The sequence below is a fragment of the Chlamydotis macqueenii genome, chromosome 18, assembly GCF_036417535.1.
Source record: "Chlamydotis macqueenii isolate bChlMac1 chromosome 18, bChlMac1.mat, whole genome shotgun sequence".
Classification (NCBI taxonomy): domain Eukaryota; kingdom Metazoa; phylum Chordata; class Aves; order Otidiformes; family Otididae; genus Chlamydotis; species Chlamydotis macqueenii.
The window spans coordinates 10981830-11006550 of NC_141573.1; the positions used below are offsets into that span (position 1 = coordinate 10981830).

At 40.4% G+C, this 24721-nt stretch overlaps 1 protein-coding gene across 2 annotated transcripts in view; it reads left to right on the forward strand.

The window, feature by feature from the left end:
• Positions 1-24721, forward strand: part of QTGAL (queuosine-tRNA galactosyltransferase) — a 132429-nt gene that overhangs the window by 22510 nt on the left and 85198 nt on the right. For both annotated transcript variants that reach the window (XM_086762213.1, XM_086762211.1), the window contains exon 6: positions 19591-19686. In XM_086762213.1, the coding sequence (XP_086618339.1) occupies positions 19591-19686 (96 nt within the window). The remainder of the gene's footprint in view (positions 1-19590; positions 19687-24721) is intronic.

Consider the following 24721-nt stretch of genomic DNA (forward strand, 5'->3'; position numbering starts at 1 on the left):
TGACAAGCCAGAGTAGGTGGAGGGAAAGAAAAAAAAGAAAAAAAGAAAAAAAAAAAAAAAGCAGAAGCTTGAGAAATGCCTGTGAAGCAGTGAGCTTTTTTTGGTTTGTTCCTGAAATTCAAATTTGCAGACTTGGACTTTCCACTGTTTTGCAACTTCTTGTAACCTGGATTTTTACTTTCAGAAATTTTGTTTCTAATCCTAGCCTTGCTGGTTCATACTGAGAGCCAGATATGAAGACTAATAGTGGGCTCTAATATTGGAGACTTCAGTCCACTGTCATTACTGCTACGTGATTTTATAGATTTACAAGAGAAATCTTCTAACTAAGATCCTAACTAATCCCTGAGGTTCTTCCTCTTTCTTGTTCTTCTGGAAGACTTTTTAAAAAAAATCTTGTAGGATGGAACTGTTCTATCATCAGTAACGTTTAGAGTAGAGGATTTGGGATCTCAGAAGACAAATTACTAATACATTGTGATTTTATTAAATGCAGCTCTCTAGGGCCGTTGCCACCTTGTCCTCTGAATATTTTACATTCTCTCCAAGTCCTGTTGACAAGGATTCTATAAATAGGACACTCTCAGAAGACATAAGTTTTTGAGACTTTATACTACAAGTTCTTAGGCTTTACTAGCTCAAGATGAATACCTACATTTAGGAGTTTGAGAGCTTAGGGACATTGTGCTCTCTGTTGATCATGTAATAGCTACCAACCTTTTGGCACTGATTGTCCAGTGCACGTGTGCACTTATGTTATGCTGCATGCAAGCGTGCCTTCAAATGGCTTCTGCTCTAATCAGATAAGGAATAACTTTATTACTAGAGAATGAACAACTTACTAAAACTTCTCACTCTAGTTTTTGGTTATCCCCAGAAGCAGCATCTATCCCATTTATCCAGAGTAAGCCAGAATTTATTTACCAACCAGAAATCATGCATGCTTTGTTGGCAGCTAATGAGTGGGAAGATTCAAGATCACATTTTACAATTTTTAGAAATTTTTTACACTGGCTCAGGTTGCCCAGAGAGGCGGTGGATGCCCCATCCCTGGAAACATTCCAGGCCAGGTTGGCCGGGGCTCTGAGCAACCTGGTCTGGTTGGAGATGTCCCTGCTCCTGGCAGGGGGGTTGGACTGGGTGAGCTTTAATGGTCCCTTCCCACCCAAGCCATTCTATGATGCCGTGATTTCCCTTAATTCTAAGACAATCAGGCCTTCATATCTTATTTTACTTGTACTTGTGTTCTTCTGGAGGAGATACAACTTTGTGTACATACTGGTGTTCTACTGAACAAGGCTTCTGAGTTTGCAGTAGCTTGGGAAATGTGCAGTTTCAGCATTACTTCCCAAACCACAAACACAAGGCAGTCTTTCACACCTATGTCCCACATTTATTTTATTACTTTGAGCAGAGTAGTGCCATTCAAGAAGTCCCAAAGTTTTTTGTTTCAAGGAGAGATGAGATTATTAGCGGTATCTGCTCCCAGGTTATCTTGTTGCTGGGTGCTTGTATCAGGACCTGCAGTGGGCATGCCGAGGCAAAATCACTGGATGTGGTTTGAGTACACTCTTGGAGAGTTCGAGTAGCATTAAAGAGCTTCTCTGGAATGTCCCTCATTCCCCAGATGCATAGGTAGTTGGCCACACTTTGCCAAGCCACTGTACCATTACGGCGGCTTTCAAGAATAGTGAGACGCTTGGAATACTCTTCCAGTTTTTCCTTTTCCTAAGGATTCCAGATAATGGAAGGAGAAAAGAAGGATGCTAAAATGGGATGTACTATTTGCGCTCAAACCCCACTGACTTTCTCATCTGTCTTAAAGCCATACTGAATATTTTTGGACACCATTTTGTCTGCTGGGCATGATGTTACTTTATTCTTCCTCTCACTACTGTTTAATTTGATGTATGTGCCCCCACAATATGACTGTGCACATGAACAGCATGTGGTTTCAAATTTTGATTTCTCTTTCTTTCTGCAGAATTGCTTATAAAATAGCTAAGCTCTTCCTCACTGTCTCTGATGTCTTCCTAACAGCTGGAATAAAAATGCGGGCCATGGAAATAACGCTACATCCTTTGTTTTCCCTGGCTGAATAAGAGGTGAATCTGTACCAGCGTCAGAATGAACACCTTTCTTTTTGTTGTAAAATGACTAGCCTCTTTCTCAAACATGTCGGATAACTAGGCATGGGAGACAACTGTTGAGTATAACCATTTGCATTTCTTCAATGAGAAATTCTCACTATTTTGCACTCTAAAGCAAATTTTGGGCATATTTTGTAGCTTGGATTTAGATCAAGAGCTGCAACGCCTAAGGCCGTTTTAACCTGTTGCATTATCTGAGTTTGTTAACCAACTGCCTACATTCTGCATATCTTTGATGGTTAATGTGACTCTAAAACAGTTGATTGGATTGAGCACACTTGAACAATGCCTGGCCCTGGGAGTTCACAGACCTGTCTGCCTCTGGGAAAGCTGTAAACAAATATTGTGCAATCAGCAAATGAATTGGAGGAATTAAAAAACGCATGAGATAGCTGAGCTTGATCCTTTACAACTCTAGGCCAAAGGCACTGTATGTCTCTCCTCCACCCCCACTGAAGCTCATAAATTAACTAAACTTAGAAATGGAGTATTTTCTTTATTTTTCTTTTTTTTTTTTTTTTTTAAAAAAAAAACTTTTCTTTTGGTCTGGACACATACATTTCTTGATCTTTAAAAGCTGTAATCTAATAGATAACTTTTTTGTATTCTGACTGTACCCTGTTCCATTCTACTTGCCTAGACCTGTTACAGATTTCTATTATGTTAGACTTTCTTTTTCCCTCTCTCTCATTTTCCTTACCTCTTGCTTATTGAGCATTATTTGAATCATTTGACTTTCTCTTTTTTTTTTTTTTTTGTGACTAAAGATACTAGATTCCATTGCTTCTTGATAATATCAGTGCTTTCAGCTTCCACCTTATTCATAGCGTTATAGAATGGTTTGGGTTGGAAGAGACCTTTAAAGGTCATTTAATCCAATCCAAATTTATTTATAGTCAATATCTGGAATTTCAAGTAAAGATTTTCTTAGTTGTAACAGAAAGCAATAAAATGAGTGGGTCCTCTCTTAAAGGTATAATGAAAATGAATCGTTTTAGTGGTACATGACGTAGATATTAATGTGGAACAGAACTTTGAGGATCAGCATTCTGAACGTTTGCATGGCTGTCATGATAGTGAGATCTGATTCTTTTTCAAAATACCTGAAGATTGACAATGTTTCAACTCTTTTTACATTGGCAAGAGACAGTTAGTTCATGACAGCAGTCCTGTGGGACTGGCTTAACAAATACGGAGCTTTGTTTTGTTCTGAGTGCAAAAAGATTAATAGACATTCTTCTATCATCTGTCAGTGAGCTCCATATTTTAGATCTAGCTCTGGTCCGTGGAGGGAGGGAGGTAATTCTAGGTAGTCCAGACCAGTTTCCACATACTGTCTTGCATATCAGAGCAGTTCTTCAAGTCCGAGTGTGCACTGATTGCTTTATATACAAAAAAAAACACTGGATGTAAATAGCATGTTCTAAAGTGATTTGTTTTGCTCTGTAGTTATGATATTGTGTACTCAACTAGTGGAAAAAACGTCCAGAGGACTGTTTCCATCTCACTTCAGGTGTGCACATGTAGAAACTCCTGTGATAGAATTCCAGTGCAGCATCACTCACTAGAACACTGGCTTATACAGCAGGACCTTTTCAATATAGCCTTTTACTGAGCAGCTGTGCCATAATGTCACACTAATGTGGTTTCTTTGTTCCTGCTTATTATCACAAGTCTGGAATAAGGGCAGAAGATTGTTTTATCTGTCTTGTTCCAGGCTGGGCTGCTTCATGATGAAAGGGAGCATGGGATAAAAAAAAAAAAAATTGGAAGAAAAATAAAGAGGGAGTCTACCTTATACATTGGCAGTCAACAGTAGCAGTTTGGGGCTACTGGCAGTCCTCAGCGTGTAGTGCTTTACATTCCATATACCAATGGGGGTTGATCACCTCTGAAAGATCTTAGAGCCTTTTGTTTGCTGTATCTTCTTATTAATCTAATGTTAGAGTAGCTACCTTTCAGCCTCCATGCTGTACCTCCTCTTGTGTACTTTCTGTTGGGAGTGAAAATTGTTATTATGCAGTCTAGTCATTACATTGCACTTAGACGTGGGTTTATTCTAATGAACAAGGTAGCATTGTTTGTATGGCTAGAGCTGGTGAAATTGAGATAAGGTACAGGAGATGTGCATATGTCTTGTTCTTAAAATAGCCAACTACATAGTACTAATTGGAATCCAGACGCTCTAAAACTTGTATGGATTTTCATACAATTACATCTGGTACTTTTTTTTTTTTAAACTGGAAACCATGCAAAATAATAGTTTATTAGATGATTTGCTGTTCTAGTGGAGTTAAAGTCTTTAGTAAACTCATTAAGAGGTGATCTGAAGTCTAAATGTTCATGAACTATTCACAGCGTATTTGGATCACAGTATGATGTTACACAGTCAGTAAATGAATGTTATGTTAAGAGCGTATCTTCATAGGGATGTTTAGCAGACAGAAGCTTGCTCCAGCTGAGAGCTCTATAGCTGTGATTAGAGCAGTGCTGAACCGTAGGTAATATTTCCTGCCTTACAGAACTATTAGCAGGGCTTGTTTCTGCTCTCACCGCAGCTTTGCAGCTTCTGGTCAGCCTGGAACATGGGCAGACTGAGGTTATATCTGCCTATAAAAGACTTGCACTCAGATCCTGTTTAATTGATGTGTGATGCAATGGACAGAGGCTTCACTTAGGAGTGAGAAGATGCAAATTTGCCTCCAAAGTGGCTTTGCCATCCTCATCTGCTGTTTAAAGGAAGTGGTCAACAACGTGGTTCTGTAGTCTGAGCCTTTGTTCCTGAGGGATTTTGTTACCTTTTCTCTGTTTAAATTAGACAGTGTTTTAGTCTGAACTGCAAAAACAGGTAAGTAGTATCTTGCATGTAATTTTGCAGGTGTGAAAAGGTAGTAAGTATATGTGAAGCTTTGCTCAACTGTCATTAAGCATAACTGCATAATGTTGAAACATTACCTCTCTGGTCGGTGTCTCTCCATTTAAATGCTGTCCTTCCTGTGTGCTACAAGTTAATGGTTTTTGGTCATCTGCTCTCATTCTGTGTTGTCTTCTGAACTCCAGGTTAGACGTATCTCCCTTTTACTGTTTTGTCTCCCGGTTGTTGTATATAACTTAGCAATAAGTAATTTTATTTTGGGCACGAACTTGATAAAAATCTTCGTTGTGTAGAACTTAAGCAATCTTTGTTTCGCCTCAGTTAATTTGCATCAGCTCTCCTGTCTCCCTTACTCAGCAGGTTTGAGACGGATCAGTGTGCGTTGCCTGGGCACGTCCTAGCAAGCAGCGCCTATAGAGTTTAGCTTTAATATAAGCATTAATTCATATAACAGCTATTAAAGAGACATGAACTGGATACTGGCATGTCTTGAAAAACAGATGAATAGAGCAAATTTGTTTGCTTAACCCTGTTAATAGGAATTTGCTCCAGTAATGGGCTGAGTAGGTGCTAGGAGGCTCTGGTCTGTCTTTGGTATGGACAGAGGAGAAAATAAGATTGTATTGCTGAGGTGATTATCTACAATTGCTGATTGTCCAAAGTCAGTTTATTTTTGATGTAAGAGAAAAAATGTGCAGAGAAATATTTTAATGAGCTAGTCTAACTATTCTGGTCATCAGAGCTTTAATAAGAGAACAAGAAATCCTTTTACAAATATATGAGTGGTAAGAGAAGAAACAAGGAGAATTTATGCCCTTTACTTGATGCAGAGGGGAATGTGACCACTGAGGATAAGGAGAAGGCTGAGGTCCTCAACGCCTTCTTTACTTCTGCCTTTAATAGGCAGATCAGTTATCCTCAGGGCACTTTATGCCCTAATCTGGAAGTCTGGGGTGCCAGGCCGAATACACCCCCTGTGGTACAGGTGGAGACAGTTAGAGAGCTCCTCCTCCATCTGGACTGCCACAGGTCCATGGGACCGGACGGGCTCCATCCTAGGGTGCTAAGGGAGTTGGTGGGGGTGATTGCTGAGCCGCTCTCGGCCATCTACCAGCACTCCTGGTTATCTGGGGAGGTCCCGGAGGATTGGAGGCTTGCCGATATGACTCCCATCTACAAGAAGGGCCGTAAGGAGGATCCGGGGAACTACAGGCCTGTCAGCCTGACCTCAGTACCTGGGAAAGTTATGGAGCAAATCATTTTGGGTGAGATCACTCGGCATATGAGTGGCATCCAGGGGATTAGGCCCAGCCAGCATGGGTTCACGAAAGGCAGGTCATGCTTGACCAACCTCATTTCCTTTTACGACTGGGTGACCAGACTGGTGGATGAGGGAAAGGCTGTTGATGTGGTGTCTACCTGGACTTCAGCAAAGCCTCTGACACAGTCTCTCACAGTATTCTCCTAGGGAAACAGGCTGCCCGTGGACTGGGTAGGTATACCCTTCTTTGGATAAAGAACTGGCTAGGAAGCCGTGCCCAGCGGGTAGTAGTTAATGGAGTCAAGTCCAGCTGGCAGCCTGTTACAAGTGGTGTCCCCCAGGGGTTGGTACTTGGGCCCATCTTGTTCAATATCTTTATTGATGACCTAGACGAGGGGACTGAGTCTACCCTCAGTAAGTTTGCAGATGACACCAAGTTGGGTGGCGGTGTTGATCTGCCTTAGGGTAGGGAGGCCCTTCAGAGGGATCTGGATAGGCTGGATCGCTGGGCTGAGCTGAATGGGATGAGGTTCAACAAGGCCAAGTGTCGGGTCCTGCACTTTGGCCACAATAACCCCATGCAGCGCTATAGGCTCGGAGCTGAGTGGCTGGAGGTCTGTGAAGAGGAAAGGGACCTGGGGGTGTTGGTTGATGCTCAGCTGAACATGAGCCGACAGTGTGCCCGGGTGGCCAAAAGGGCCAACGGCATCCTGGCCTGCATTAGAAATAGTGTGGCCAGCAGGAGCAGGGAGGTAATCATCCCCCTGTATTCGGCACTGGTGAGGCCGCACCTTGAGTATTGTGTTCAGTTTTGGGCCCCTCACTACAAGAAAGACATTGAAGCCCTGGAACGTGTCCAGAGAAGGGCAACAAAGCTGGTGAGGGGTCTGGAGTATGAGTCTTATGAGGAGCAGCGGAGAGAGTTGGAATTGTTTAGTCTGGAGAAGAGGAGGCTCAGGGGAGACCTCATTGCACTCTATAGCTTCCTGAAGGCAGGTTGTGATGAGCAGGGGTTTGGCCTCTTCTCACAGGCAACAAGCAGGACCCGAGGAAATGGCCACAAGTTGTCCCAGAGGAGGTTTAGATTGGACGTGAGGAAAAACTTTTTCTCCCAAAGAGTGGTCAGGCACTGGAACGGCCTGCCCAGGGAGGTGGTGGAGTCGCTGTCCCTGGCAGTGTTCAAGAGGCGGCTTGATGAGAAGCTACAGGATATGGTTTAGTAGCTGTGGCAGCAATGGTAGTGGGAAGACGGTTGGACTAGATGATCTTATAGGTCCCATCCAACCATGTGATTCTATGATTCTAAAACTTTATGCTCGGTTCCCGTTTACTGCATGCCATAAACAAACGACAAGTCTTTTAACATTTTTCTCCAGCCTGTGGAAAAATGTAACTCTAAATTAAGGCGCTCTGCTATAGACACTTTCAAAAATGTGTATATTTATGACTTCAGGAAATTGTCAATAGAGGTTTTTAAAAGTTATTTATAGTATTTCAATAATCTTTTGCTATGGACAGTGGAAACTAGAGCAGCAGTTGTGTGAAGGTTTTGTTCTCAAGTTGTGACACTGGCATATGTTTAAGAGGACAAAATATGATATCTTCTTCTGCATGGAAGAATATGAAAATTCTTTGTTTGACAATGAGAGTATTATTCTTATGGTGGTTTTCATTAATTGGGCCTTTCCATCTATATCACCCAGATCTGCTGCAATTCAGCTGTGTCTTTGCTTTCTATTAGGCAGCTTCCTTAAAGATTCTTTTTAATTTGGTGTTTCTGAAAAACCGCAGTGCATTTTCAAAGTCAGTGTCAGTTTAGGTCTGTTGTACATTTAATCAAATATCCCAAATTAGAAACATCCCAGTTTACACCACTTTATAATGAAATTTGTGTTTAATATGGCCTCCACATGCCAATAACCCCATCAAACGATTGTTATTCCTAGAATTTGATATTAATGAATGTCTGGTTGTAATGTACACGTTCAGCGTATTTCATTTTAAAGCTCTGTTTGAAGCATGAAACATTTGAAAATCAAGATCCCATCCTCCTTGTGTTTAGATAATTTGCTGCAGTGATAACTATTATTAATCCAGTCATACTTTGTGGAGCTACAGACAGGAGAAATTGGTTTTAAAATAGAAATTGTGCAAACATATTGTTCTTTTTGACTCTTCTTAAGCTTTATGCAAAGGACTGGTTGTAGAAGCATCTTAACAGGATCCAAAAAGTTTAGTTAATTGGCACCAAATTCAGCTTGTGTGTGCACTAGTATGTTATAAAGACAGAGCCCTTGGATCTTGTTTATCCCAGGATGGCAGATTTTGAATGAGGGCTTCTGAGGCTTGGTGCTTTTTCCTGCCTAAGCTAGTTATCAAATTACTGAGGTGTTCTGGTTTTGTTAGTGAGGGGGGGCCTAAGGTGGCAGCTTCTGTAGGAAACTGCTAGAAGTCGCTCCCCTTTGTTCAGTGGACTCGGCCGGGCCTAGGGCAGACCTGCTGCTGGCCAAGGCCGAGCCAATTGGTAGCAGAATGTCCCGTGATAACGCCTCTGCGATAACGTATTTAAGTAGGGGAAAACAGGAAAAAGACGAGGAGATGTGAAGCAGCTGAGCGGGGGGCAGAGAGGGGGAGGCGCGAGCCTTGTGGGCCTTGCAGGCCTCACCCTCTGGCCTCCCGCCGGGCAGCCGACTGGGCCCAACTTGGCCCGGCCTGGCTGCAAGAAGTGGAGAGGAGATGAGAAGTGAATAAGATGTAAAAAGGATCCTGAGAGACATCTGCCAGCCTGTTGTGAGGAACGGCTGCAGACGCCAAGGTCAGTTCAGAAGGAGGGGGAGGAGTAATGCGGCTCCTGGCCAAGATTCCTCTGCAACTCGTGGTGAAGACCATGGTGGAGCGGGTTGTCCCCCTGCAGCCCATGGAGGTCCACAGAGGGGCAGAGATCCACCTGCAGCCCGTGGAGGACCCCACGCCAGAGCAGGTGGAGGCCTGAAGGAGGCTGTGGCCCGTGGAGGGCCCGCTGGGACAGCTGTTCTAGAGGGACTGCACCCCGTGGAAGAGATGACCCACGCCAGAGCAGTTTCACGAAGGACTGTGGCCCGTGGGAGGGACCCCACGCTGGAGCAGAGGAGGAATGCGAGGAGTTCTTCCCCTGACGATGATACAGCGGCGTAAAACAACGCGTGATGAACTGACCGCGACCCCCATTCCCTTTTCCCCCCGCCCGTGCCGCTCAGGAGGGGAAGGTAGTAGAGATAATGTTAAGCCCGGGAAGAGGGAGGGGTGGGGGGGAGGTTATCTTGTTCCCTGTCTCATTCTCCTGCTAATTTTAGAAATAAATGAATAGTTTTCCCCAAGTCGAGTCTGTTTTGCCCGTGACGGTAACTTTAAGGATTTCTCCCCGTCCTTATCTCAAACCTTGAGCCGTTTTTCTTATATCATCTCCCACTATTCTCTCGGAGGGTGGGGGGAGCGAGAGAGAGACTCCGTAGTCTGGTCCTGATCGGGGCTGAACTATGAGGCTTACTAATTTACCTTCCCAAAGGACTTCTGGAACTCATTTAATCTGCTGTAGTATCTCTCCAGTGATACTTACTTGAAGTTTTTCCAAAAATGTTGTGTTCCTACTTCACGATTTCATATGCATGACAACATGCTTTTTGAGTGCATGTGCTCATTGTCATTGCCCCACCTCAACTTCTTGTTTTTCGTATAAAATCACTAAAGAAAATTCAGACTTCCCCTGAATTGTGTCTTTTTTTTTTTTTTTTTTTTATGTGCTGAAAATAAAAGTGTAATATCCTATGGTGGGCTTTGGAATTCAAGCAGTGCCAAGTAGAAGGTTTAACAGGTGTTCCTAAAAATGGAACACAAGATAAGAACATCTGTGGAAATGGATATTCCTCTGGCTGAAAGGACTGTCTGGGGAGTCGGCACTATCACGTATTTTATAATTTTTAAAACATGCTTTAAATACACTAGGGTGTGTTTTGTATCGTTACACCTAAGGCAAATTACCTCACAGGCGTTGTGTATTTTGAAGAACACTATTTCCTCCATTGGAAAAGGAGAGGAGAGGAAATAAGTTTTATTGCCTTCTTCCACCAGTATGTGGTTTAGGAAGGATTTTAAACACATACAAATATTCCTTCAATTTATTTTTCCTTTTTGATTGCATTAAATGTTAATCACAAAATCCTTCTTAAAGCCTCTAGTATTTTAAATCATTTTGCTGTTCTGCTGTGTTTTTAAAAAAAAAAAGATCATGGGCCTCTAGACAAACAATATCATTTTAAAAAAAATATTTCACTATTTTTAACAGAAATTTCAAATCTTGTTTTTGGTAAGGTCAAAATCCAAAAGGTTAATTTTTGGTATAAATATCTAGTCTATTTAGCTGTTGCTGTGCTGTATAAATTTCTTATCCATTAAAGCAGATGTTTTGGGTATTGTGATCACCAAGTGCTTGTCTAGGAACTCAACCTAACGTGTACTCAGTAGACAGCTCTATTTTGTAAATCTCTCTTCATCTTTCAAGTAACAGTTTTTTGGACTAACCACACTATAATTTTGTCACATTATCCAAAGATGAATTTTCTTGAGTTTTAAAGAAACTGTGAATTCTTGGAGCTAGTGTTAGTTTTAATGAAATACATGATAGCATAGGGAAAAATTGGTTAAGTGGCGGCTAAATCAGACCTAAACAAGAATACTTATTATTGACACAATTTTATTTCTGTAATGGTTACATGTTATGGACAGCTTCTTCTACAGCACCATCACAATTTGAAGGAAGACCATCCAATAATGTCCTATCTTTCTTTCTCTCTATCGCAATATATATCCCAGAGCTTTAATTACTCGCCCTAAGTAACAATAGTAAGAAGCAGAACTTGAAACAGAGCTGACAGATTCCTTCAAAATGATCTTACTTTCCTGCTTCAGTGTTCTGCAATTAAAATAGATTTTAGCATATAACTCCAAGTATTCTTTATATTTTCCTTAATGGGTGAAGGAACAAATTAATAATATAAGTGTAATCATTTGTGCACATTTAGGTAAAATGAGTGAATGAAAATCTTACCCAATGCTTAGGTATTCTAATGGTTAAATCTTAGTTTTACAGTCGTACTAGTTAACATAACAAAATTCTAGCTGTTCTGAGTACGACACACACTTGTGGAAGATTGTGTTAGTGATGTTTCCTGTGAGAAATGGGGGATCTGACGAGGTAATGCTGAGTCACAGCTATGCAATTAAAAACTGTGCTACAAACACCATTTCATAAGTCTACTGGAAAAGAAATCCTGGACTGTCTCAATCGATTGCTCTTTTTGTGGGAGATGTCTACTTGACCCTTCCAGTAAACCATTCTGGGGACGCTGCTGATCCATACATGTAACAGCTAGTGTTAGAAGTACTGCACCAGCACCTAAAGCTTTGCTGGTCTTTTAGACAAATATAAATCTATGTATTGATAAAGGCAGCTGTGTGTGCCAGGAAGAAAATTTAACTTTTATAGAAGTTTTACAACCAAGAAATATATAAAATATTACGTGAATGAAAACCAAAGAGGGAAGATAGAAAAATTTTGACTCTACTGTCACATTTTCTTCTGAACTTCAGGATATACTTGCAGTGTCACATCAATTGAGGGGGAGTAGGAGTGGAAATAATAGAAGTAGGGTTTGGAGACAGCACGAGTGACACCTGCCTTTCCTACATCAAGATGTAGGCGTGATTAAGGTGATGTTCATCAACATTCAGGATTAGGTAAATGTCTCCTATTGGCTTTTGTAGTTTATAACTTCCCTCTCTGAGCTCTCGTAAACAGGCACACTGAGGGAACAAGGTGTGTGCTAGACGTAATCCTTCCTGTATTGCTTGTTGTTTCAATAATCTTTCTTCTCAAAGAACGTTATCTAGGATCAGATGTCATGATACTTCTAATTAAAGCCTCACTAAATAGTTAATTACATTCTCTTCTAGGAGGTTTATGTCATTCCGTCATATTTCTAACATGAAAATCAACACTGCACACTTTTTCTCTGTATGTAGAAAGTTTTGTACTTCATATAACCTTTGAAAGTTGCATTTCACTTAGTACCGTAAGTAGAGGAAAGCAGCTTATTTTGTTCAGGAAAGCTGTGGATATTTATTTGCTAAAAATATGTATTTTCCCAGTACCTGCTTCAATATTATGATTGGTTTGTTAACTTAAAGAACTTCATAAAACAAAATTCCTTAAAAGAAGACACTTTATGTGAACAAATCATATTTATGCATATATTAGATGCTAGGTGCCTACTGCTTTATAAAGAGTTTATGCTTTTGCCTGTCTTTGTTCATTTTCCCCTTTCTATAAAACTAGGATGGAAAAAATGGGATAAAACTGGAGACCAATTAATTTTTCATCCTCATTTCCTTTTTAGTACAACAGGAGGGTTCTGACCCATGGACTGTCTCCTGAATAGGAAAGATTTTTTTTATGCTAGTGGAAGTTGTAGGGATTAAAAAAAAAACCCACCTGAACTCCAAATGCTGCATCTGCAGAAAATGTGTTGTTTTTAATTAGTGTCAACTCATTCAGTCTTGCTTCCTCTCACCCACTTCCTTTTCCATTTATATATGCAAGGGAAAACATAAAAAACCTAAAATGATGAAAATTAGAAATATCTCTACCTGAACATTGCGTTGAGAAACAAACAGTGGTGAAAAGTTGGAACAAGTTGTGGCGTGTAAGGGGATGGCTGATGTTGCTGGGTGCAGAACACTGATTTTTGTACATACTGGGTATATGACTGAAATACTCTTGTGTTGCAGTGGAACGATTTTGTAACTCACAGAACAGTGACTGCATGTGCTCATAGTACAGTTTGGTAATTATATGTAGCAATCCTGCCTTGTTCCGCTGAACGTCGTCGTGACTCTTAACTTTGTATTGATCAAGCTCGTTAGATTTCATACCTCATGGCTGACCTACTGTACTGTGACCAATTTAGAGCATCTGTTTCACGGAGAACACAATTATTCTAGTTTTATATTACTATTTTTACTGTGTTAATTGTGTCATAGTTGTATTGTATTAGTTTTATTGTGCTGCAACTCCTGACAATGTTTTAAATGTAGGGGCAGAAAGTACGTACCTCTTCTTTTGATTCAGATAATCTTATTTAGATACGATTCATTAAGTCCACTCCTAATCTTGTGAAGTGGTAGAGTTATTAGAGAAGAGAGATTCAGGTGCCTGGGCACAGGCACACAATGTCTGAGACCATCGAGTTGGGACTGGCAGGTTCTAGAGGCCTGGTCCTTCTGGGCAGTGGTGGCTGGAGGCCAGGCAGGGCGGCAGAACCGTAAGCTGGATAGATGCTTGTATTTGACCGCTTCTTCCCACAAAGCTCCTTTTAAGCCACTTATATTTTTTTAAAGTCACTTGGGTGGCTTTTCATTGTATGTATGTGTTGCTAGTTAAGATAAAACCAGACTGTTGTTCTAGGCTCTTAATATTCTTACCCATCTTACCCGTTCTTACCATAGGTTATAAATTATTTCGTATTTCTTTCCTGAGAGGGCAATGCTGATTGCAATTAAGTAAACAGCTAAATAAGCTACAAGTTACATCTAATACATAAAGTAATTGTCTGTCTAGAAAGTTAATTACTTCATCAGATGTTCTAGCAGAAAGGATTGGTGTGATTTTTCTCTCCTAATTAGTTTTGCTCTTCCATGAACTGCCGTAGTCCTTTGCTATGAGCCAGACAGATTGTTTGTTTGCTGGTGATGTTACTGCTTCCCATACAAGTAATGCTCATGCCGCATTACGGTAAGCTTCCGGTTGGAATGTGACGTGTATTGCACTGGTATATGTTGCATAGCTTAATCTAGGTACAGGTATATACCAGTGTACAGTTAGCATTTGTAATATAGAAATGAACTTGCCTAATTAGATCAAAAAGTTGAAAATTGGATGAACTCCATTTTTGGAGGAAATGGGAAACGGTGTGCAGTTGCTTCTGATGCCACACCTTACACAGGGGAACCAGAGGAAGCTGTTTGTACTCGAAATAATCCTGGTTTTGGTCGGATGGAAGGAGCTGGTTAAATGAGCTGAGCTTTACAGAAGCAGCATCAAAGGCTCAGACTGAGTTACTCTGTGTTGGGGATGTTTATCTGGCAACCACGCAAGTCAGGAATCCCAGTCAGGAGTTAGAGTCCCACTGGGAGAGGAATGGTACAGCTGAAGAGCAGAGAAGTGTGGAGTTTTTTTGGCTGAGGATCTAGAATTAGATTTGATTGCATAGCGACAATTTTAAGGTTTGCCTGTAATGCACATCTCTTAAGATTATGCTAAAATCAGTCTCGAGTGGTATTGGTTCTGAAAGGGAAAAGAAAGCAGGAAGTCTGTGTGCTGTGCAAAACATTTCACTGCTCTGTTAGGGGAGAGGGAAGTGCAAACAGTTCACTTCTTACAAAACGCTAACGTTGTGATGCGTTCGTAGCTCTTTTCCTGCTGTGTTGCAAGATCACAATGCAGCTGTTGTCAATAACATGCATTTATGTTGTCAAGTGTATTTTGCTGTGATACCATTATAATTAAATAATGTGGTTAAATGATGTTTTACAACACCATTTTCTGCAGGAGGGAGATCTGTGCTTTTATGTGCCCTGCTGAGGAGATGGTGCATCCATGGAAATCATACAAAAGGCTGCTGAGAACACCAGCGATAGCTTTTTTTTGTTCCTTTGCTTTTCAAGAAGGGAATTGTCAGGTGGTTATTGTAGGTTTGGGTTTGTTTTGTTGTTTTTTTTTTTTTTTTTTTTTTGATGAGGAGGGGGAGTGAAGACAGCAATTCAGTTTGCTTGTGGAAAAAAATAGATTTTAGGAATAATTAGCCTTCTGGAAATAAATACTTTTGTTGTGTGTGTAGATAGCATGTTTAGGTAATTTTAAGAAAAAGCAAACTTAAAGCCACTGCTATGGAGGACGATGTAGTAGAGTTTTAAGTATATTAATCCCTCTTTTCCTCTCTCTCTTCCTTTAATTTCATATATGAAACAAGCACAGGATTGCTAAATATGTATTTTGATATTTTATTGTCTAGTTAATGACCATACTCAGTGTGGAAGGAAGAAGAAATTTGAGTGAAATCTTAACCTCATCTTTATATTAACGTCATTGGAGACATTTCATTCATCAGTAATGCCTGTCTTCTAGGGCTCAAACTAGAAAAGAGTAAGAAAAGCCAAAAGTTTGAGGAAGAAGGTATTATATACTAAATATCATTTGGAGAAATGAGGACGTTAGTAAGCATGTGGAGTCTCAGAAAATTTTGTTTTTCTAAGTTACATTTTGAATTGTCTTGTTTTTTTCCAACAAGCAGCTTTTCTTTCTCACATTGAGCTTTGCAGTAGAAAACAATTTCTGTGTAGAAAAATATATATATATTTTTGTTAAACCCTAGGTTTTTATTTGATTAGTGTGTTTGTACATAAGGCTCTGGATTGTTATTCTCACTCTGTCTTGCTGTTAGGCATGGCAGTTCATGAAGGAGTTTGGGAAGTTACACTTCCAAGGATTCTGCCCCTAATTATGGTGATATTCAGTGTAACCCATCATTTTTTTTTCTGTTCTGGATTTACATCACTGTAATGACAGTAATTCCTAAATAACTTGTTTATTTGATGAGTACCTTTTCCTAATTATGGTGTTTTCAATTCCAAAAGGCTCAAAGTACAAGTGCAAGTAAGTACAGAATCGTTGTAACAAGCCAAAGTTCTGAGAAGTAAATTGGAGTGTAATGGAATTATCTATATGGCTGTATGGAAAGGGGAGGAAATTTTGTCTAGGAATGTGTGTCAAACTCTAGAAATTACAAAAAGTGATGTATAATACAGAGAAGAGGTGTCAGTATCCAGTTTAATGACAGTTATTCTGTCTGCCTTCACCCCTCTTTGAAAGTATGTACCGACAATTGATCAAACTCATTCAATTATAATTTTAAGGAGTTGAGATTTGAACCAATTGTTCTTTGGACTTCAGGGAATTACAGTCCTTTAGCTGGATTCAACATTTTTTTAGATGCCTAAAGTATCAACAGCATTTATGAAAATGATCAGAGTGGTCAGAAATTAATATGAAAATATGAAACTGTCCTCTGTTTCTCATGTATATTTCAAAATGCATAGAAAGTGATGACTGTGCTTACTACTTGTCTCAAACTGATAACCAGATTTTCATAAAAACATATTTGAGATTCTCTTATTATCTCTTCCTTCATGAAAGCTGCTTGTGATTCTGTATTTGTTCAGCTTAAGCTGTGACTTTTAGAATAAAGAAAGTTTTCATCTTCTTATAAAATACCTTTTGAGAAAAAAAGTGCTTTGTAATTTTTTCTGTATCTTTGTAAGTTATAAAATCCTAGGGTATGCAAGAGAAGATGGTCTGTCTTGGTTAATGAAGCAAGAGTTCTGTAAATAATTCTATTCTTAAATAAAAATAATCCTCACAGAAAAGAATACCTGTCATCTGACGCAACCTCTGTGAAGTTTTTAGATCTGTGAGTGCCCTCTTTAAATGTGAGCTGCTTTATTTGGTATCAGTTTAAAAGAATTTTGGGTTAACCTTCTGAAAATGTCTTACTATTACTTAGCTGTAATTCAGCAGAAGGTCAGGATAAGGTGTGAGTTGTCCATAGTAATTAGTAGTTGTCATTGAGGGAAAAAGTTCATCGTTCAGAAACATTGTTTTATTCTTATGGGATAAGCAAATTGTGATTTTTTTTTTTCTTTTTTTTTCCCCTTCATGTTGGTTGTTTTGATTGTATTTAATCATACTCTAAATTGTGGTGTTTCATTGCGAGCAGTCCCCCAGCGAGATCTCTTCGTGGTGTTTCTGTTCCCACATCAAAAGTATTCATAACTGCGCGTGCAGAACAGCCTGACTGCTCACATCCGTGTGGGCTTTAAAGCTCTGTAAAAAGAGACACCTGAAAGATTTGAACTTAGAATCATAGAATGGTTAGGGTTGGAAGGGACCCTCAAGGGTCATCTAGTCCAACCCCCCTGCCAGGAGCAGGGACATCTCCAACCAGATCAGGTTGCTCACAGCCCCGTCCAACCTGGCCTGGAATGTTTCCAGGGATGGGGCATCCACCGCCTCTCTGGGCAACCTGGGCCAGTGTTCTACAACTCGCATTGTAAAAAAATTTTTCCTAATATCCAGTCTAAACCTATCCTCCCTCTATTTTAAAACCATTACCCCTTGTCCTATCACACCAGGCCCTGCTGAAGAGTCTCTCCATTCTTTCCTGTAGCCCCCTTTAGGTACTGGGAGGCTGCTGTAAGGTCTCCCCAGAGCCTCCTCTTCTCCAGGCTGAACAGCCCCAGCTCTCTCAGCCTGGCCTCACAGGAGAGGTGCTCCAGCCCTCTGAGCATCTTTGTGGCCCTCCTCTGGACCCTCTCCAACTGGTCTGTGTCCTTCTTATGTTGGGGGCTCCAGAGCTGGACACAGTACTCCAGGTGGGGTCTCACCAGGGCAGAGTAGAGGGCGAGAATCCCCTTCCTTGACCTGCTGGCCACGCTCCTTTTGATGCAGCCCAGGATGCAGTTGGCCTTCTGGGCACAAGCGTGCATTGCCGGCTCATGTTGAGCTTCTCGTCCACCAGCACTCCCAAGTCCTTCTCCTCAGGGCTGCTCTCAATCCATTCTCCACCCAGCCTGGATTTGTGCCTGGGATTGCCGTGACCCAGGTGCAGGACCTTGCCCTTGGCCTTGTTGAACTTCATGAGGTTGGCACAGGCCCACCTCTCCAGCCTGTCAAGGTCCCTCTGGATGGCATCCCTCCCTTCCAGCATGTCAACGGCACCACACAGCTTGGTGTCATTGGCGACCTTGCTGAGGGTGCACTCTATCCCACTGTCCGTGTCGCCGACAAAGATGTTGAACAGGGCCAGGCCCGACACGGACCCCTGAGGGACACCACTCGTGACCGGTCTCCACATGGACATTGAGCCACTGACCACCACTCTCTGAGTGCGGCCATCCAGCCAGCTCCTTACCCACCGAGTGGTCCGTCCATCAAAGCCGTTGCTGTGCTCAGGGTATACACTTACATTCCTTATGAATGCTTAGGGTGGAAAATAAACCAGGTAAGTTTTCCACACTGTTCTTGAACAGAACTGGATTATTTGAAATTAGTGTTCAGAAATGCTGATACCCACGCTTTGGTGCTAATTCTCAGTGAATGAACACACCCTCAACAGGCAGTACCCGTCAAAATCTGTAAGAGAAATAGACAGTTATAGTACGACAGGCATGTAGTTGTTGGTATAGAGCAATATTGGCTTCCTTTGCCTGTATAACGAGGTCCCAGGGCACCCTGGAGGTTTAGGGTGGACTGCAGGCCGTCGGGAGTAGCGAGCAGCAGAGTGCTGTCCAGCCATGCTCCTAGGGTTCACCTTGGCCTCTTCCTGGACTACCAGAGATTTGTAGAGTAAAGAATTTAATGTTTGTATGAAATTGTATTAATATTTGTCTATGCAGTTGCACATAATCAAAATCCCTCTAATATGCTGGTTTTGATGCATATTGGAAACTATTTAGTATGCCAATAGGCGTTCAGGATATTCAAGTTTGTATTTAACCTGTACAGCTACAGAACAGCATCAGAGAAGACGGTGTTGCTCGAATGGATGTGTAGTGCTTCAGTGAACAAACCAAAATGGGATGCCTGCATTGTTCTACTGTGAATGAGATGAATCAGAATACAATTTTTTTTTCCTTATTTTATATGAATTTTGCATGTGGTATTATAGGTGATGACATTGTTGGTGTGATTGTCTGGTGTTATACAAGTTCGAATTTTCCTTTGCCAAACTTGAACTATTTTGGTTGAAATTTCGTATTGTAGTTGTCTGCCTCTGTATGACTTTCCTTGGAAAATTTAAACCAAAATTGTTCAAGTATTCCTAGGACTGAAGCTATTGGAAAGACACTTCTCAGTGTTAGTTTTCTAGAGACCTTTGAAAATCTGCAACTGTTTAACATTTGAGCAGAGCAACTTTTCTAAATATAATATAATATATAGAGAGTATAGTATAACAAACTTATTATACTATATGATATTCTACTATGTTATATTATACTGTATTGCATTATGAACAAAGAAGAGAGCTAATAAGGACTGCATAGATAATCTTATTTTTGGAGTTCTCCTGTTTTGAATGCTTATTTTATGATCTTGTTTTGTTGCCAAGTGGGTGTACAGCAGTTTACCCTATGTGATTTCTCTCTCTTTGCTGCAGATTATTGGCTGCCAAGTCAGAAGAGAGCCACTGGATTCTACTGAGCGGTATACTCGTTGGATCAATAACTTGACTGAAGAACAACTTCTTACACAGGTATTCTTGTTTCAGCTGTGACTGAAATTACGGCATTAAAATAGAGCAAGAAGTTTATTTAGATTTTTTTTTTTTTTTTTTAGTCATTAGCAGTACTTGGTCATTTACTAAGATTATCAGATTCTTATATTTACAAGCTAGCCTTTTCAGTAAGAAGCACGTTTATGTTGCATGTCATCATTACTTAGTGGTGACTTCACACTGAGTTGAGAATGAAGGTTTCGGGTTCGGAGGGAGCCTTACATTTCTCAGTGCTGTCTGTGGTTAAATGTATCTGCTTTCATGTTCTAATAACTAGTTTAGGGTTTTCTTTTTAAAAGGTGTATTTAAATACAAAAGGAAAAAAACCTCTCTTGAGCATGACTTCCCTCCCCCCTGAGGGTTAGGTGCTGCCTGCTTCCGTATCTAAGTTTTGCTAGAGATCATTTTAAAGCAGCAGTTCTTCAAGCATTAAACATTAGGCTCGTTATACTTGTTTGTAAGTAAGATGCATCTTGTGCAACTGAAGATGACAGTTTTGGCATAAAGAAAGGTTGTTTCGTTAGGCAGGCAGCCAGTGCTGAACTAAAAGAGACTTTGGCAAAAACAAGTTAAACTGTGGAAGAAATCGACCCTGCTTGTGGAGGAATGCATGTACTGGTATTGGAAGAAATTTAATAGATGGTTAGCAGAAAGCATCCCACAGGCATTAAGATGCAAGTATTTGGGGTTGGGTTTTGTGATGCTATGGTAGGAAGACATTTGCTTTTGATTTTCCTGGATTTAAGTGGCTGAAAAGATTAACATACCCTTGTTTGTTAGACTTTATAATAAACTGTGGAGTGTTTCCCGTTGCCCCAACCCCTGGAGACATACTGACGGGCTCTGGTATGGTCATTGTAACACAAGAGGTTATCTATAGACCCTGTTAAAATCAGCAGTGGTATTAGGGTTCCCTGTAATTTACCAAGTCAAAGTAGTCACAGGAAAAGTTACCCATGGAATATTTGGATTTGCCTTTGAGGATGACATTAGAAAAGAAAAATAGATTTAAACCAGTGAATTTGTCTGACAGCAACATCTGGATCACTGTGTTGTTAAAGAGAAAAGAAAGAAAAACTTGTCCTACACAATCTGAAGTGTTTCATCTAAGTGTCCACACTGGAAATTCAAAGAAATATCCACATTTTGAGATGATTTAAGAAGGGATATGCAAAAAGAATACTAATTTTAAGACAAGGATGTCTGTCTTTTTTAGAAGAGATTATGTAATACGGTGGTTTTGATAGTAGGATGCAAGTGCAGTGACCTGGAAGTCCCTTGCAATCTCATGTGCCTACAGATATCTCTGAAAGCCTTAAGCAAGCAGCATGTGCAGTCCATTGCTTTTATATATGCTTTAGATTGATACATTTTACAAATAGATGAGGACTTTTGGAAAATATATTAGGATTGGAATGAGAAGACTGCAGAGCAGAGCTTGTGCTACTTGTCTGAGTTTATTAACAAGATGAGATTTATGGAATCGCACTACTTAGGTGTTCCTAATTCATTTTTTTTAACTTGTTACCCCTTCTGTACCAAATTTAATGCAGAAATAGAAGTTCCTCAAGGACACTAGGTTTCTGAGAATTCTGTGGAAGTATGAAGCTAGGAGAGATTTTACTGCACCAGCTGCAGTTCGTATGTTGTTAAGCACCACAGAATCAGCTTGGACAGAGACTTTCAGTGCCCAATCATAAGACAAGCTTCAGCTGTGACACAGGTCTGTAGGAAGCCCGGCTTTTCTAACTCTGCTGCTAAAAGAACCACTTGATTTTCAGAGCAGTACATGTCAGCACATGATACCTCTCCTGCCTCAGTATCCATTCTTCTGATCAGAAATTCAGGTAGGGAGGTAATTATTTTGCCTTTCCTTGACGTAAAAAGTATGGGGAAGAGGAGGAGGAATTGGGAGCAAGAACTATCTCAGCTGTTCTTTAATAATCAGGATATCAATCAATTATGTAAGGTTAGGCCTGATTTGTCCCACTCCCCTGCCCCCGATACACTGTACATTTTATTTTTTTATGTGCTTTTAAAACATCTTTTCAGTAAATAAGCCCCAAGAAAACTATAATGATGGCCCTTTGCTAATGGATTTGGAGAATCTCTGGGAGGAGCAGTCCTTCAGAGAATTCAGGAAAATTGGCTTTAATTTACAGCATACTGTCTCCAGCAGTTTCCTGTAGTGAAAGAATGTTCAGCTTTTTTTAGCTGTCTCTGTACTCAGCACTCAGCTTTTTTTCCAGTTACTTCTGTTGCATTTATGTATCATGCGCATGCAAATTATTTGTGCTTGAAATTGTCAAGATCGTGTAATCCCCTATCATAATATCATAATATTCATGTTATTAATCAAATAGTATCTTACAGCACTTGATTGCTTTCTGAGACAGTGACTCAAGCCCGGTTTGAAAGAGGTGGGTGGCAGCAGATGTTTTGTTAGGTGGTTGGATGGCTTCATGCGCCTCGGTGCTGGCTGCCGGTTTTATATCACTTGAGTCAATACCAGATTTTTGGATCAAATGTCCACCCCCTGTCCTCATGCTGAGAAGATCATTCAATACAAAATGCTTCTAGCATTTTAACTTTTCTTTTCCCTTAGCCGTGGCCTCTTGATGCTTGCTCATCCATTAAATGTTTCTCTAAACAATTATACTGTAACATTCCAAAGATACTTTTTGGTATGCGTGAAATTTCAGAATATATACCCCAGAGAGGGGAGGGTGTAAGAGAGTACAAAGCATAACAACAGGAAAACTACTTTTAAAAAGATTCATATTTGCTTGTTTAAGGTTATCTTCTGTATAAATGATAAGTAATTAAAACACACTTTTATAGGTATGCTAATATAAGCCTTAAAATACATGTATATGTATTCTGGTAGACTTGCTATCTTTTTGGCTAATTGTACAAAAAAAAAAAAAAATTCATTGTTAGTAAGTACAGAGCACAGTGACAGCTACAGGAAGAAAAACAAAGTAAGAGAACTGACTTTCTTCATGGTGGAGTAAGTGAAAAAATGTAGATTAAAACTGCTACAGGATATCCCAGTCTGAATTGTGCTTGAAATGGGATTGAAGTTTGATCATGTAGGCTGCCTTGTATACTGGATATTTGACTGCTGTGTAAGTAAAAATGTCTAAATGGTCTTAAGTTTGGATTAATTACTCAAATATTTACACAAGTAGTTTGTAAGAATTGTTGCTGACTCTAAGTAACGCAGCTGAATTCATATCCACGTCTGTTAAATAGCTACTTTAGGTTGGTTTAGTCTCACAGCCTGTGAAGTGTTTTAGTCAGCGTGAAGCACCATTCCGTCTGACCTGCCGCTTATTCCTCCCCAAAGATGAGAGACTGCTCTGCTTTCGTATGGCTGTTCACTTAGAAAGCAGCCTGCCAGCTTGGAGTGGTAAGCGAGGGGACTCCTGCAAAAAGGAGTGGGCTCTGTGGTTGGTAAGACCGGACTGTCCTAATTCAGAAAAATAATGGTCTGAACAAAGCATGGTGATTCGGTATGTTGTCCGCTGTAATGTGTCTCTGCTGCTTCCTGATGCATGCTGTACTTTGCAGATTATCTCAGAGCTCTTTGTGTGGGATAAATCTGGAAGTTTGCACTTGATTGGTAAGAACCATGTGATTTGTGGTTCCTACCAATAATCTGTCTGGACCACTTCACAGAAGAACAATAATTAACACGTTAGAGTTTCATAACACACACTTTTCTGTGCTGTTACAGATGCCTGTTAAATTTAGCTAACAGGCTTAAAAGCTGTGCTTCTCTACTTACTAAGTCTTCTATATTAGAGTTTAATTAGTATGTGGTAAAGGTTCATGCTACAAATCAGTGTTTACTACAGATACTTAGTTTGGAAATAGATCCAGCATTTTGGCCGAGTCGAGCATGTAGCTTGTTCAGAAGGTAAGAAGGACCCGATAACATGGCTGGACCTTTCCCGTAAATTCAGAACACGCAGTATTGCATTGTCATCGTGTATCCCAATAGGCATCCTCTTACTGGTAAAGAGCTGGCAGGAGTAGACTGCAGGTAGGATGAATTTTCTGGGTAGGCCACAGATGGGATGTCTCTGGCTTAGAGCACCTGTTTTATCTGCTTGCTGACCAGAAAATTCCAACTTTGTAAGTGCCAGGGTTGGTTATCCATCTGTCAGAACTGAAATAATTGTGGTGGCCATCTGAAAGTGGATGTGTGCAGTATCTGTTGTCTGGTTTAGTTAGTAAAGGCAAGAACTGGAAAGAGGGTAAGACTTTCTCACTTAAGAATGAATAAAACACGAAAAGGCTGATTGGTATCCCCCCATCCCACATGTGTTGTTGCCACTATTAGTGACTCGCTTGTGTTTGTTGTCTCTAAAGAAAGAGATACTCAGCACTTTCCTGGGCTTTTTTTTTTTTTCACTGTTTCCTCTTCCTTCACCCATGTTACCTAAAAGTGTGTCATTAATAGCGAAGTCCTGATGTTGTTCTACTGAGCGAAAGAGCCAAAGCCACAAACTGGTTAATTACAGTAGATTCTACTGGTTTGTACGGGATTAAGCATGTAGCATGTAAGAGAACCAATGGGCAGTTTCCTTTTGTGGTTTATCAGTTTTCTCCTCTGAAGAAGAATGAAACAACGTTTAACAAGCTAGGCAATGTTTATATTTACATTTGAAAATGCATGTCAGAGGGTTCATGGAGTTCTGGAAAGTTTAATGAGAAGTGGCTTGCCCACATCTGTGAACTCCGAGCACAATTAAAACTTCCCAGTGAGGCTTTATGAAAAGGCATCTCGGGGTCAAAGATTTTTGAACTCAGAAGCAGGTTTGTAGTAGTTCAGAAATGTATGCAGATTTTGCTCTGTGTGTTAGCAGTTTTGCATGAGTTTAAAGGTATACCATAGGGACAGAGTGCTAAATAACTTGGATTTTTCCTTTTTGTATTTTGTTTGATAATCTGCATGCTTAAACGAGGCTTGAATGTGGTTCATAATACATAGTAATGTTTAAATGGA